The sequence below is a fragment of the Macaca fascicularis genome, chromosome 19, assembly GCF_037993035.2.
Source record: "Macaca fascicularis isolate 582-1 chromosome 19, T2T-MFA8v1.1".
Lineage (NCBI taxonomy): Eukaryota > Metazoa > Chordata > Mammalia > Primates > Cercopithecidae > Macaca > Macaca fascicularis.
Genome location: NC_088393.1, coordinates 66,241,927 through 66,255,952, shown reverse-complemented (window position 1 = coordinate 66,255,952; position 14,026 = coordinate 66,241,927). Strand labels below are relative to the sequence as shown.

The following is a 14,026-nucleotide window of genomic DNA, read 5'->3' as shown; positions in this document are numbered from 1 at the left end:
GTGCCCAGCCTGTTTCTTGGGCTTTTTAATTTATTTTATTTATTTATTTTTTTTGAGACAAAGTTTCGCTCTCACCCAGGCTGGAGTGCAATGGCACAATCTCGGCTCACTGCAACCTCCGCCTCCAGGGTTCGAGCAATTGTTCTGCCTCAGCCTCCCCAGTAGCTGGGACTACAGACGCGTGTCACCACGCCCAGTGAAATTTTATATTTCTTTAATTAATTAATTAATTTATTTATTTATTATTTTCTGAGACAGAGTCTCACTCTGTTGTCCAGGCTGGAGTGCAGTGGCATCATCTCAGCTCACTGCAACCTCTGCCTCCCGGGTTCAAGCAATTCTCCTGCCTCAGCCTCCCTAGTAGCTGGGGTTACAGGCGAGTGTACACGTCTGGCTAATTTTTGTATTTTTGGTAGAGACGGGGTTTTACCATGTTGGCCAGGCTGGTCTCGACTGGCTGGTCTCAAACTCCTGACCTTGTGATTCACCTGCCTCGGCCTCCCAAAGTGCTGGGATTACAGGCATGAGCCACCGCACCCAGCCTAATTTTTGTATTTTTAGTAGGGACTGGGTTTCACCATATTGGCCAGGTTGGTCTCAAACTTCTGACCTCGGGATCCATCTGCCCGCATCGGCCTCCCAAAGTGCTGGGATTGCAGGCGTGAGCCTCAGCAACAATTTTTTTTTTTTTTTTGAGAGGGAGTCTTGCTTTGTCACCCATGCTGGAGTGCAGTGGCATGATCTCGGCTCACTGCAACCTCCGCCTCCCAGGTTCAAGCAATTCTCCTGCCTCAGCCTCCCGAGTAGCTAGGATTCTAGGCACGTGCCACCACGCCCAGCTAATTTTTGTATTTTCAGTAGAGACGGGGTTTCACCATGTTGTTCAGGCTGGCCTGGAATTCTTGACCTCAGGTGATGCACCCGCCTCAGCCTCCCAAATGCTGGGATTACAGGTGTGAGCCACCACGCCCAGCCTTTGGGTTTTTTAAACTCTTCAAAGTTAATCCAAGGGCACAGGACTGGTCAAGGTTCTGGGCCCCTGACAAAGTGCTCCTGGTTGTGTTGTTTTGAGTATTGTCTCAGCTTAGGTCTCCTTCCTCCTGAGGTCTCAGGCCTCTGTCCACAGGGCTGGTAGTACCTTCTTCTTTTTATTTTACATATGAAAGCACATTAAATCTTTTCTCTCTTGTAAATTTTCCTTGCCCCCACCCACCTTTCTTGACAGCCCTCAATACCTGTCTGTATGCTGTTACTTTTCTGATAAATTCCACCCATTGCTTCTACCACCTCCTTGGTTCCACCAGGGCTTGGGGCTGGGCCTCCCTCCAGCCCCTCTCTAAGTTTCCTCAGGGGACTTTCTGGAGTATACAGGGGATCCTGCCGTTGCCCCTTCCCACCACCTCACACGACTCCCATGTCTTCTCTGTCCCATCAGAAGGGCTCAAGTCTTCACTGCTGCTATTTGCCTTGCCAGGGATGACTCCTCAGCCTCCACTCCTATCTGCCTTATACCAGGAAACATTTCTGCAGGTATATGCTTAGTGCCTGCTCCTGGGTATACTCATTTAGTACTTGAAATGCCCCCACAATCACTGTGCATGGATCATGGGACCTCTATTCCACACCTGGCACAACCCAATCCCACTAGGATGGGACCAGGTTTGTGGACACAAGGACTTGAGTGTGACTGCCACAGAGGGGAAGTCTGGATGAAAGGCTGCCCCGGAAGTGATGGATGATGGAGGGAGGTTGGGACCCTGACTGAGATGGAATCAGGCACAGCCAAGAGGTCCTGGGAGACTCCTTGGTGGGAACTGTCTGTTCTCTGAGCCATGCTGTCAGAGGGGCCCTGCCTTAGCCAGCTGAGGAGGCCCAGTCACCCTGGAGCTCAGTTTCTTCTGCTCCTTTCACATCTGTGGTCATTGTGCTCTCACAGAGTCTTCCCTCAATGGCCGCCATTTCCCATCTCAGGCCTTGGGCTTAGCCTGGAGTTTTTAATATTTGCAGGCCACACTGCCCTCCTCCCTATTTGTCAAACCTGTGTTCTCAGGTACACATTTATTCCTTGAAATGCCCCCACAACCAGTGATAAGGTCTTTGGGTTCCTATACACACACACACACACACGTATACATATATACACACGTATACATATATACACATTCTTCTTCTTTTCTTCTTCTTATTATTATTTTTGAGACAGAGTCTCTCTCTGTCGCCCAGGCTGGAGTGCAGTGGCGCGATCTCCATTCATTGCAAGTTCCGCCTCCCGGGTTCACGCCATTCTCCTGCCTCAGCCTCCCGTGTAGCTGGGACTATAGGCGCCCACCACCACGCCCGGCTAATTTTTGTGTTTTTAGTAGAGATGGGGTTTCACCATGTTAGCCAGGATGGTCTCGATCTCCTGACCTCGTGATCCGCCCGTCTCAGCCTCCCAAAGTGCTGGGATTACAGGCGTGAGCCACTGCGCCTGGCCTATTATTATTTTTTTGAGACGGAGTCTCACTCTTGTTGCCCAGGTCAAAGTGCAGTGGCGTGATCTCGACTCACTGCAATATCTGCCTTCCGGGTTCAAGCTATTCTCCTGCCTCAGCCTCCCGAGTAGCTGGGATTATAGGCGCCTGCCACCACGCCTGGCTAATTTTTGTACTTTTAGTAGAGACAGGGTTTTGCCACTTTGACTAGGTTGGAACTCCTGACCTCAGGTGATCTGCCCACCTCAGCCTCCCAAAGTGCTGAGATTACATGCATGAGCCACCACACCAGGCCCTTTTTTTTTTTTTTTTTGAGACGGAGTGCAGTGGTGCGATCTTGGCTCACTACAACCTCTGCCTCCTGGGTTTGAGGGATTCTCCTGCTTCAGTCTCCCAAGTAGCTGGGACTACAGGCGCCCGCCACCACACCCAGCAAATTTTTGTATATATATATGTGTGTGTGTATATATATACACATATATGTATATATGTATATATATGTATATACGTATGTGTTTATATGTGTGTGTGTGTGTGTATATATATATATATATATTTTTAAGATGTAGTCTTGCTCTTATCGCCCAGGCTGGAGTGCAGTGGCACAATTTCGGCTCACTGCAACCTCCGCCTCCCGGGTTCAAGCTATTCTCCTGCCTCAGCCTCCAGAGTAGCTGGGATTACAGGTGCCTGCCACCACGCCCAGGTATTGGCCAGGCTGGTCTTGAACTCCTGACCTCAGGTGATCCACCTGTCTCAGCTTCCCAAAGTGCTAGGATTACAGGCATGAGCCCCCACACTCAGTCAATTTTTGTATTTTTAGTAGAGACAGGGTTTCACCATGTTGGCCAGGGTGGTCTTGAACTCCTGACCTCAGATGATCCGAATGCCTAAGCCTCCCAAAGTGCTGAAATTATGAGATTACAGACATGAGCCACCACACCCGGCCTTGTCATAAGATTTTTAGAGAGAAAAGGAAAATAACCCTTGAAGCTGCAGCTCTCACCTCCCTTGGCTGCCTGAGAGAGGTCAGGGTCTGGGTTTCTCCTTCCTATGTTCATCCTAGCCTATTGGGCAGGCTCTTCCACCCCCATTTTGCCCTAATCCTCCAGGCCCCATCCCTTGGGGTTGAGACTTTCTCTAAAGCCACCCACGTCCTCTCCTTCCTATCCTGAATCTGTCCCTTTCTGCCCTTCACTGCTGTCAGGGCAGCTATTGTTTCCTGCTAGGACTCCTGCGTTTGCCACCCCACTAGGTGCACTGTCTTTCCTACAGCCCCTTAAACATACTAATGGGGCTAATGGGACATGGCTTCCCCACCTCAACGCACTGCAATCTTGCCACTCAGCCCAAGGTTCATGCATTTGTCTTGCCCAAGGGAGGGCCATCCTCCCTCCCTAGAGACCTCATGCATGCCTTCCCACCTACCCTTATGCTCTTCCCAAAACAGCCCAGTGAAAGCAGACCCCGTGGGTCCAGCAGGCCATGGTTTGAGTCTAAACAAAGACAATGATGATGGCAGGTTATTAGACTTGTGTTTTCTGTTTGTTTGTTTTGTTTTGTTTTGAGACAGATTTTCACTCTTGTTGCCCAGGCTGGAGTGCAATGGTGCAATCTCAGCTCACTACAACCTCCACCTCCAGGGTTCAAGAGATTCTCCTGCCTCAGCCTCCCTAGTAGCTGGAATTATGGGCGCCTGCCACCACACCCAGCTAATTTTTAGTATTTTTAGTAGAGACAGGCTGGGCACAGTGGCTCATGCCTGTAATCCCAGCACTTTAGGAGGCCAAGGCAGGCAGATCACCTGAGGTCAGGAGTTTGAGACCAGCCTGGCGAACATGGTGAAACCCCGTCTCTACTAAAAATATAAAAATTAGCCAGGCATGGTGGTAGATGCCTGTAATCCCAGCTACTCAGGAGGCTGAGGCAGGACAATCGCTTGAACCAGGGAGGCGGAGGTTGCAGTGAGCCAAGATTGCACCATTGCGCTCCAGCCTGGGGGACAAGAGCGAGACTTCGTTTAAAAAAAAAAAAAAAGTAGAGATGGGGTTTCACCATGTTGGCCAGGCTGGTCTCGAACTCCTGACCTTGGGTAATCCATCCACTTTGGCCTCCCAAAGTGCTGGGATTACAGGTGTGAGCCACCGTGCCCAGCCTAGACTTGTGTTTTAATGGGGTTTCCCACCTGGCACATATTTTCCACTCCCGACCTCCTGACCTCCAAATACCACATCTACAACACAGCCACCCAGTAGCTGCCCTGGGTGAAGGACAGGCATCCTGACCTTGTCTGTATTCTAGAGGCTTTGTTCTAGTCATACATTTGGACAGTGGGTTCCCGCTTTCACTTTGGAGTCACTCTGTCCTCTGGGATAAGGGAAGTGAGAACTGCTCCCTGAGGAATGAGATCATGAAGGGGCCTGGTAACGGCTGGGAAGGCACAGAAATAAAGCTTTCAGGGAGGGAAATGTGAGGAATGCGTTCATCAGATGGGAAACAAATAGTGGCATTTATCGGACTCTCACTGTGTGGAGGCCCTGGGTCTCACCAGATGTATTTGTTTTCTACCGTTACTGTAACAAATTACCAGAAACTTCATAGGTCAAAACAATATCCATTTATTAGCTCACCATTCCATAGGTCAGAAGCCCAAGTAGGTCTTCTGTGGGTCTCATAAAGGCTGAAATCAAGGTGTGGTATGGACTGAGTTGCTGTCTGGAGGCTCTGGGGAAGAATTTGATTCCAAGCTCATTCAGGTTGTGGGCAGAATCTAGCTCCATGCACTTCTAGGGCTGAAGTCCGTTTTCTTTTCTTTCTTTCTTTTTTTGAGACGAGTCTCCTTCTGTCGCCCAGGCTGGAGTGCAGTGGCACGATCTTGGCTCACTGCAAGCTCCGCCTCCTGGGTTCATGCCGTTCTCCTGCCTCAGCCTCCTAAGTAGCTGGGACTACAGGCGCCCGCCACCACGCCCGGCGAATTTTTTGTATTTTTAGTAGAGACGGGGTTTCACCGTGTTAGCCAGGATGGTATCGATCTCCTGACCTCGTGATCTGCCCTCCTTGGCCTCCCAAAGTCCTGGGATTACAGGCCTGAGCCACTGGCTCCGGCCATGAGGTCTGTCTTCTTACTGGCTGTTGTTGCAGCTCTTCTCAGATTCTCAGCCTGACACTTGTCCCTCTCACGGACAAAACTCTTCTCCTACTTCAAGTTTCTCCACCTTCCTCTTCTGCCTTTAAGGACCCTTATGATTACCTTGGACCTACCAAAATAATCCAGAATCATATTCTATTTTAAGATCAGCTAATGAGTAACCTTAGTTATGTCTGCAAAAACCCTTTCACCATGTAGTGTAACTATTCATAGGTGAGATTATCATATTTACAGGTTCTGGAGATTTAGGCACGGAATCTTGGAGGTGGCCATTTTCAGAATTCTGTTCCCCATAACAGATCGACTTGCAACGTCCCAGAATCTCACAGAGTCTAGCTCAGGAGAGGCCCAGAGCAGGGTGAGGCAGTTGTCTGTTCCTGTCTGCGTTGTAGTAGAAGGTGCCAAGGCCGAGATGGAGTCCGCTCCCCAATCCCACCCACAGCGGGCGGGCCTGGAGTAGGGGTAGCTCGCCTGCGCCTCCTGGCGGCCAGGGACCGATACCTACTTCAGCTCTCACCCGTGTCACAGGAATAAGGCCACTTTCCCAGTTCGCAGTGGGGTTTAAACTGGCCAGAACAGGTTGGTGACTTGGGCCGGGAACTGCCTTCCCATTCTCCATCACACGGCGCCTGCGGATTGATCGCGCAGGCCCCGCCACACCCCTGATCTCCTGGGCGACGCCGGAAGAGTGCTCTGGTCCAGAGATTCCTCGCAACGCGGCAGCCCTAGCCTCTTCGACTTTGGTTCCGACTGAGAGCCGCAGTCTGACGGCAGCTGATCGCCATAAAAATACCGGAAATGTGCTTCGGTAGGGTTTCCCCTGCGCCGCCGCGACCACGGGCTTTGGTTCCGCCGGCGTAGGGGCCCGGAAGTGCGGCCTTGTAGTCCGTGAGAAGGAGGCGGCCACAGTAGAGCCTGGTGCCTGAAGAGGAGTCGGAGGTGGGGTCGGATGGGCATCCCCCTGCCGCAGGGCGGGCGAGGAGGCTGGGGCGTACCAGGGGAGGGGCACCTGCGCTCCGCTAGAAGCGCACGCTGCGAACGCGAGGGGGCGCTGCAGGACCGGGGTACGGCGCGGGCCAGGGTGCGGGGTGGCCGCGGCGGCTCAGAGGGGTGCTTTGGGCTTAGGGTGGTGCGCGGGCAATGGAGCAGAGATTGGGAGAACGCGCTCGGGGTAAAGCACACGGCGCGGCGAAGGCGTGGCGGGAGTGTGCGGCGCCGGACCCAGGAAGCTGGCCTTGGCGCCGGGTCTCGAAGGCTGGCCTTTGTTCTGAAGTGTCCAGATCGGCTTTGCGGCGTCGGGACTGAGGAATGGAGCCCGCCGCGGGGCGGGGCAGGGCGGGGCAGGGCGGGAAAGGAAGGTTCAAGTCTCTGGGGTTGATGCGTCCCTATCGGCCGGACACAGATTAGAAGCCTTTCAGGTGCTAGGTGAATACAGATGGGGCGGGTGCTGCATGCTGAGTTAGCCTTTGCACGGGCACAGGCCTGGCTTTTTTGAGGCTCAGAGTGGGGCCGGGGGGCGGGGTGGTGTATCTGGATCTGTAGTCTGGAAAGGCTCCCTCTGGCTGCCATGTGCGGAACAGAAGGGGAGGCCAGGGGCGTGGAGAGACCAGCCAGGTTTCTTCATCCGTCCAGGACAGCGGGAACGGGGCAGTGGAGGTGCTCGAAGTAGTCTGAGGGTCAAATGTTGGGCATGCAAGAAAGGGAGGCGTCTGGCTGAGCAAAGGGACGGCGGATTGGGCATAAGGAGTTGGAGGGGTTGAATCTTGAGACCCCAGTAGAGCCCGAGGGTGTAGGGGCAGCATCAAGCCGAGCCCACTCTGAGACACAGGCTGGTGGAGGCTATACGGATGTCAGAGTCCAGAGCTCCTACCCTCCTCCCTTAGACTGGAGGTGTGTGCAGTATGGGTGCAGGATGAGCTGAGTATCTCATCCCTTGTTTGACAGAAGGGGAAACAGGCGGAAGGATCACGGTTTACCTGCTTGATGGACGGAGTAGCAGAACTCCTCACATTCCAGAGTCCTCTGGGCACTACTCTCTCCCCTTTCTGGTACCTGATGTTGGGCCTTGTCCGGCTTGCTCAGTGGGCACCTATCCAGTCACACACCCCTGCTCATTCCACACTTCCCCTCTCTGTGCCACACCCACACCCTGGGCCCCAGAGGCCCCATCGAGATGGCAAGAAGCTGGGGCTGCAGGAGGCACTTCCCTGCCTGCTATGCTAGGGGCTGCCAGGGACCATGTACTGGTTTCCCTGGGGCATCTCCCAAGGTAATGCCCAACCTTTTACCCTCAGCCCTTAGTGACCAGGCACACCGAGAACCATGCTGCCCAGGAAGCAGGTCATGCCATCCCACTCCTGCGAAAGCCTCTGTATATACTAGTTAAGGTGACCTGGTTCTGAGGCAGCAATCCTGCCTCTGCACAGGGTCTCATACTGGGGGGATGTGGCTAAAGGAAACCAAAAGGAGCTGCCAGCAGGGGTGGAGGAGAAACTAGCTGGGTAGTGAGCAAGGTCTGCTCTGGGTGAGGCAGGTTAGCCAGTTGGGATGGGGGTCCTTGGCCTCTTCTACACGCAGGGCTGCCCTCTTGGAGGGGCACATGGGGAGGCCTAGGGTTACTGGAGTTGGGATGGGGTGGGGTGGGTGGGTGAGTCAATGGAGAGTAGGCCAAGCCCTGAACCTTTTTGGGGGCTGTAAGCAAGACCCGGAGAGGGGCAGACCTTTCACATCCCCAACACCCTCTCCTAGGGGTGTGCTAAGGTTTGCCGCGTTAGTAGGGGGCTGTAGAGGGCCTGGCCGGGACTGAGATGGGAGGAGGAGGGAGTGCTGGAGTGTCCTGTGTTGGGAATGGGGACTGTGAAGGGCAGCTGAGGAGGGATGGGTTAGTGCGCCTTGGAGTGTGGTGCACTCTTGAGCCCCATCCTGCAGCAACGGGTGAAAAGATAGGGAGGTTGGGACAGAGGGAGGTCCTCAGTTGACCTCTTCCGGCCCTCCTCTTGTTCTGTGCAGATGGCAGCTGCAGAGGCTGTGCACCACATACACCTGCAGAACTTCTCACGCTCTCTGCTTGAGACCCTCAATGGGCAGAGGCTAGGGGGGCACTTCTGCGACGTGACTGTGCGCATTCGTGAAGCTTCACTGCGTGCCCACCGCTGCGTGCTGGCGGCCGGCTCGCCCTTCTTCCAAGACAAGCTGCTGCTCGGCCACTCTGAGATCCGTGTGCCTCCGGTGGTGCCCGCACAGACGGTGCGACAGCTGGTCGAGTTCCTGTACAGCGGTTCGCTTGTTGTGGCGCAGGGCGAAGCCCTGCAGGTGCTCACCGCCGCGTCGGTACTTCGCATACAGACAGTTATCGACGAATGCACGCAGATTATCGCCCGCGCCCGAGCCCCAGGCACCTCTGCGCCCACGCCCCTGCCCACCCCTGTGCCCCCGCCACTCGCACCTGCGCAGCTGCGTCACCGTCTGCGCCACCTGCTGGCTGCGCGCCCTCCGGGGCACCCTGGTGCTGCGCACAGCCGTAAGCAGCGCCAGCCCGCGCGTTTGCAGCTGCCTGCGCCCCCAACACCTGCCAAGGCCGAGGGGCCTGATGCTGACCCCTCACTGTCCGCGGCCCCTGACGACCGTGGCGATGAGGATGACGAGGAAACTGACGATGAGACCGATGGCGAGGACGGCGAAGGTGGCGGCCCGGGCGAGGGCCAGGCACCTCCTTCCTTCCCAGACTGTGCTGCCGGCTTCCTCACTGCTGCTGCTGACAGCGCCTGTGAGGAGCCCCCTGCACCCACTGGCCTCACTGACTACAGTGGTGCCGGGAGGGATTTTCTTCGGGGAGCTGGGGCAGCTGAGGACGTATTTCCAGACAGCTATGTATCCACTTGGCACGACGAGGATGGCGCTGTCCCCGAAGGCTGTCCCACTGAGACCCCTGTCCAGCCCGACTGCATACTGGCTGGACCCCGCCCGCCTGGTGTGAAGACCCCAGGGCCACCCGTCGCACTCTTCCCCTTTCACTTGGGTGCCCCCGGGCCACCCGCACCACCCCCTTCAGCACCATCAGGGCCAGCCCCTGCGCCCCCACCCGCCTTCTACCCCACACTCCAGCCCGAGGCAGCCCCCAGCACTCAGCTGGGGGAGGCCCCGGCTCCCTCTGCTGCTCCCACCACGGCCCCCTCAGGCACCCCTGCTCGCACAGCAGGTGCTGAGCCACCCACCTATGAGTGCAGCCACTGTCGCAAGACGTTCAGCTCCCGGAAAAACTACACCAAGCACATGTTCATCCACTCGGGTGAGCCAGGGCGGGAGAGGAGAGGGAGAAGCTCTCATTGGAGAGTTAAACCTAAGGGGGAATTCAGCACTAGTTACAGGGCACTGGAACTGTTCTGTTACTTTTGGGTAGCAGGGGGCCTGGAAATTGAGCCTTTCTCCAAGTGCAAGGTATGTGGGGGAGGAGAAAGTCCCACTCTGTGGAGCAGCAGGCACTGGCTTCTGTGGAGGGGGGCCTGAGGCTGGGTTGGGAAGCAGGAGCCTGTCCTGGCCTTTGGAAGGGTGGTGGTGGAAACTTTAGCAGCCTAGGATGCATGTGATGGGCATGGAGTCTTGGCAGGGGCTCCTGGGCAGGTTGGGAGACTATGCTCCAGGGAGCCTCCTGTGTCTCTCTGGTTTCCAGCAGTCCCGCCATGGCAGTCAGCAAGGGAGGGTGGGTTTACAGGCCCAGGGGTAGAAAGCCCGCAGAGAGGTGGTGCGATGAAGGAACTCCTGAGACTGGGGCAGGAGTAGGAAAACATGGGTACAGTGTGGGGACCCCACAGCTGCAGAGGACCCCGAAAAGCTGTGCGGAGGTTCCCTCGGACCTTGGCCGTGTCAGGGAGGCGGCTCTGCAGTGCTGCAGGAGAGGTAAAGAGTGGGAGGATGGTACTGAGGAATGTGAGGATGCTCCCTGGGGGCTGAGATGGAGGACAAAGGAATGGAAAGCAGAAGCCTGCTGGGCATTGTCAGTAAAAGCAGAAATTTGGCTGGAAGGCCACAGTGGTAGTGAGGGAGGTTTCTGCATGGGCTGGAACTTGGGATTTGACTGTGAGTGGTGGGGAAGCCATGGTATTCTAAGCTGGGGAGTGACTGAGATGTCAGTTTATAATCACCTCTGGCTGCCTTGGGGACAACTGGGAGGAGCCAGGGAACTGGGAATAAGGGAGTTGGGTGATTAGTCTCCAGGGTGGTGCCAGAGGCCCCAAGGTAGTGCTGGCTGTGTGAAGTGTGTGATCTGAGTCAGGTGCCTGGGCCCGGTTAGTCTGGGGTACCCCCTGGCAGGCACTGCCTTTCAGTACCGTGCCACTGAGAGAGGTTTTTTTTTTTTTTGGAGACCGAGTCTCCCTCTGTTGCCCAGGCTGTAGTGCAGTGGTGCGAGCTCGGTTTACTGCAACCTCTGCCTCCTGGGTTCAAGTGATTCTTGTGCCCCAGCCTCCTGAGTAGCTGGGATTACAAGCGTACACCGCCACACTTGGCTATTTTTTGTATTTTTAGTAGAGAAGGGGTTTCGCCATGTTGGTCAGTCTGGTCTTGAACTCCTGGCCTCATGCAATCTGCCTGCCTCAGCCTCCCAAAATGTTAGGATTACAGGTGGGAGCCACCATGCCTGGCTGAGATACACATTTTGTTAATACCTGATGAATCTAGGGGTGGACTCAGCCTGCCTCCCCTCCCCTAACCTAGAATGAGGAGCTCTCTCTATCACACCAAGGACATTATAGTGGCCAGCGGGCAGGGGTTCTGGGCAACTGGGGCTTCCTGCAGGAAAGTGGCAGATGTGCCCAGGTCCCTCCTTATGAAAGGGCAATGGCCTTGTCAGACTGAGTTTAGGAGACTATATGGGCATTGGCGAGGGGGGCCAGGTCCGAGTGTCTCCCTGTGCCGGGTGGGTAGGGGCTGAGGGGGAGGTCCCTGAGGGTAGAGGGAGAGCCCAGTGGGCAGTCCAGATGAGCAACAGATGTTCCAGACAGGCTGGGTTCCCTGCAGGCAGGGTACTTGCTGGATTTAGGGGAGCCCTGTCAGACAGTGGCATCTCAGGATAACAGAAAGGGGGTCCCTGCCAGGAAGGGATGGGAGAGAGGTACCTCACAGTGTATGAGGGTCCCTGTTGGGCAGGAAAGTCCCAACATGAAGGGAGGTCCTGGAGGGGAGGGGGTGTCCCTGCTGGGCGGGAAGATCCCATAGTAAGGGGAGGGTTCCCCGACAGGCAAGGGATCCCGGGATAGTGGTTTGGGAGGGGAGGGGAGCTCCTGCCAGGTCCAGGCGCCCAGGGTGGGGGTGGGGTGGGGTGGCGGCGGGGAGCTGTAGAGTCTGACTTGCGTTCGCGGCCCGCCCTGTCGTCCGCAGGGGAGAAGCCGCACCAGTGCGCCGTGTGCTGGCGATCCTTCTCGCTGCGCGACTACCTGCTGAAGCACATGGTCACGCACACCGGCGTGCGCGCCTTCCAGTGCGCCGTTTGCGCCAAGCGCTTCACGCAGAAGAGCTCACTCAACGTGCACATGCGCACTCACCGGCCCGAGCGCGCGCCCTGCCCCGCCTGCGGCAAGGTCTTCTCGCACCGCGCGCTGCTGGAGCGCCACCTGGCCGCGCACCCTGCGCCCTGATGGGGCTGGGGCCTGGCCTCGCCCACGGTGGATCCGAGGCCTCCCGCACGGTCGGCCACCCCCGCTACGGGACCCGTGGTTCCCGCCACTAGACCACGCTCCCTCCTGAGCGCAGGTCCTCTCTCTCCCTTCACCCTTTCTCCATACCGGGGCCTAAGTCCGCCTTACTCCTCTCCTCCATGTACTTGAACCCTCCAGGTGGTGCCGAGCTGGGGCTGGTTAGGGACCAGACCACCTCTGAGAACTAGACCATTTCCTGCCTAAAGATATGACTCTGGTTCTCGCCCCGCCCTCTCCTGGGGTGGGGGTGGGGGTGGGGGCTGGGGCCGGGGCCGCTCCCCTGCCCCGGTGTGAGGCTGTTCAAGGTCCCTAGCTCCCTACCCAAGCTATCCCTCCCTCGTGGGGCGCCTAAGGAGGCTCAAGTGGACCCATCATATATGGGGGCTGGGCCTCGGGACTCTCACTCTAATAAAGGACTGTAGGCCATGGGGCCTAAACCACGAAGCTGTGAGCACCTGGATCAGTGCGTGCCTTGCTCTCATAGACAAGCTGTGGGTGTCGGGGCTCAGCGTCCTTGTTCTTGGGCGGCACCCATGCGGCCCACAGGCTGTCCTGGGCAGGGACAGGATGGTCCACTTTGCCATCTCGGGCCTCTATTCTGTAGGGGCTAAGATGGGCTACATATATAACTGGCACTTGCTTCTCTTGTATCCCTGAGTCCTGTGGGGAGGAGGATAGGCAGGCCACATCTGAGATGGGTCTCCGAGAGGGAGGCCATGTGAAAGCCCCATCACACTCCTGATTGCTGCTGTCCACGACCTTTGAGGCCCCTCCCATAGATCTTCCAGCCAGGGTCTAAGGGCCTTTTGGACTTGAGACTTCCCCTCCCCCACTCTGATGGACATGGCTGAGCACCTTACTTGTGGTGAGCCCAGGGGGATCTTTGGGGCCAGGTTGCCCTGAGGGTATATGAGCCCCCATATATCTGCCCTTAGTGCTGGGGGCCAAGTTCAGGGAGGGCTCTGATGGCTGTATTGGGGACAGGAAACAGTGAGGGGTGGGATCCGGGGGCTGACTGCTGGGCAGTTGGGGACACTACCCCAGTGGCCAGCCATGTCCCAGGCCCCTGCATCCAGTGGAGAGAGCAGCCACTCTTCACCTTTCCCCTCTTCAGCACAATAGTGGCTCCTAGCCTAGGTGCCCTGCCCTAAGGATTTCGAGCTGGTGGAGTGGGATATGTCCTGGAGGGCCATGCCCCAGCCTGACCTGCCAGGCTCCTAGGCCAATGGCAGCTCCTCTGGATTTACCTTCTGGGACTGCCTCCTCAAGGTGAAATGCCAAGGCTTTGATGATCCAACTGAGTGCATCATGGGCTGACTTCAGTCTCCTGAACCCCAGGACTCCATCGTCATCAAAGCCAGAGGTGGGACAGAGAGTCACAGAGCAAGCACATGGGAGGGGGGCAGAGCTGGTTTGAATCCAGGCGATGCGAGTGTTCCTCTATTTACTGAGCACTTGCTGGATGCCTGGCAGGAGGCTACGATTCCTTGGATCGTGGGACAAGGGGCTTAGCCTGGCTGAGGCCCTCTCACCAGGGTTTAAGTGGGTGTCACAGGAGGACCTCCCAGTGAGGTCCACCTTGCTGTCCTGTTGCTTTTCTCTTTGGCCTGATTGGAGTGTTCCCAAGGGCAGGGATTTCTGTGCTCTGAGTGCCTGATACACAGCAGGGATGGGAGGGGAGGCAAGGGAGTTAGACGCCAGCCCCGGAGGGT

The 14,026-nt window shown here is 56.4% G+C and overlaps 1 protein-coding gene across 6 annotated transcripts; it reads left to right on the top strand.

The window, feature by feature from the left end:
* Positions 1–6,118: 6,118 nt before the first annotated feature.
* On the top strand, positions 6,119–12,758 carry ZBTB45 (zinc finger and BTB domain containing 45). 6 transcript variants are annotated; one of them, XM_005590618.5, is made up of 3 exons: positions 6,119–6,430; positions 8,632–9,910; positions 11,998–12,758. In XM_005590618.5, exons 2-3 carry the CDS (start codon positions 8,632–8,634, stop codon positions 12,252–12,254), a joined length of 1,536 nt encoding a protein of 511 aa, XP_005590675.3. In that variant the 5' UTR covers positions 6,119–6,430; the 3' UTR covers positions 12,255–12,758. The 6 variants fall into 6 exon arrangements, with proteins under 6 accessions (XP_005590675.3, XP_005590674.3, XP_005590679.3 ...); XM_005590617.4 differs by lacking the exon at positions 6,119–6,430 and adding an exon at positions 6,493–6,561; XM_005590622.4 differs by lacking the exon at positions 6,119–6,430 and adding an exon at positions 6,493–6,686.
* The last annotated feature ends 1,268 nt before the right edge of the window (positions 12,759–14,026 follow it).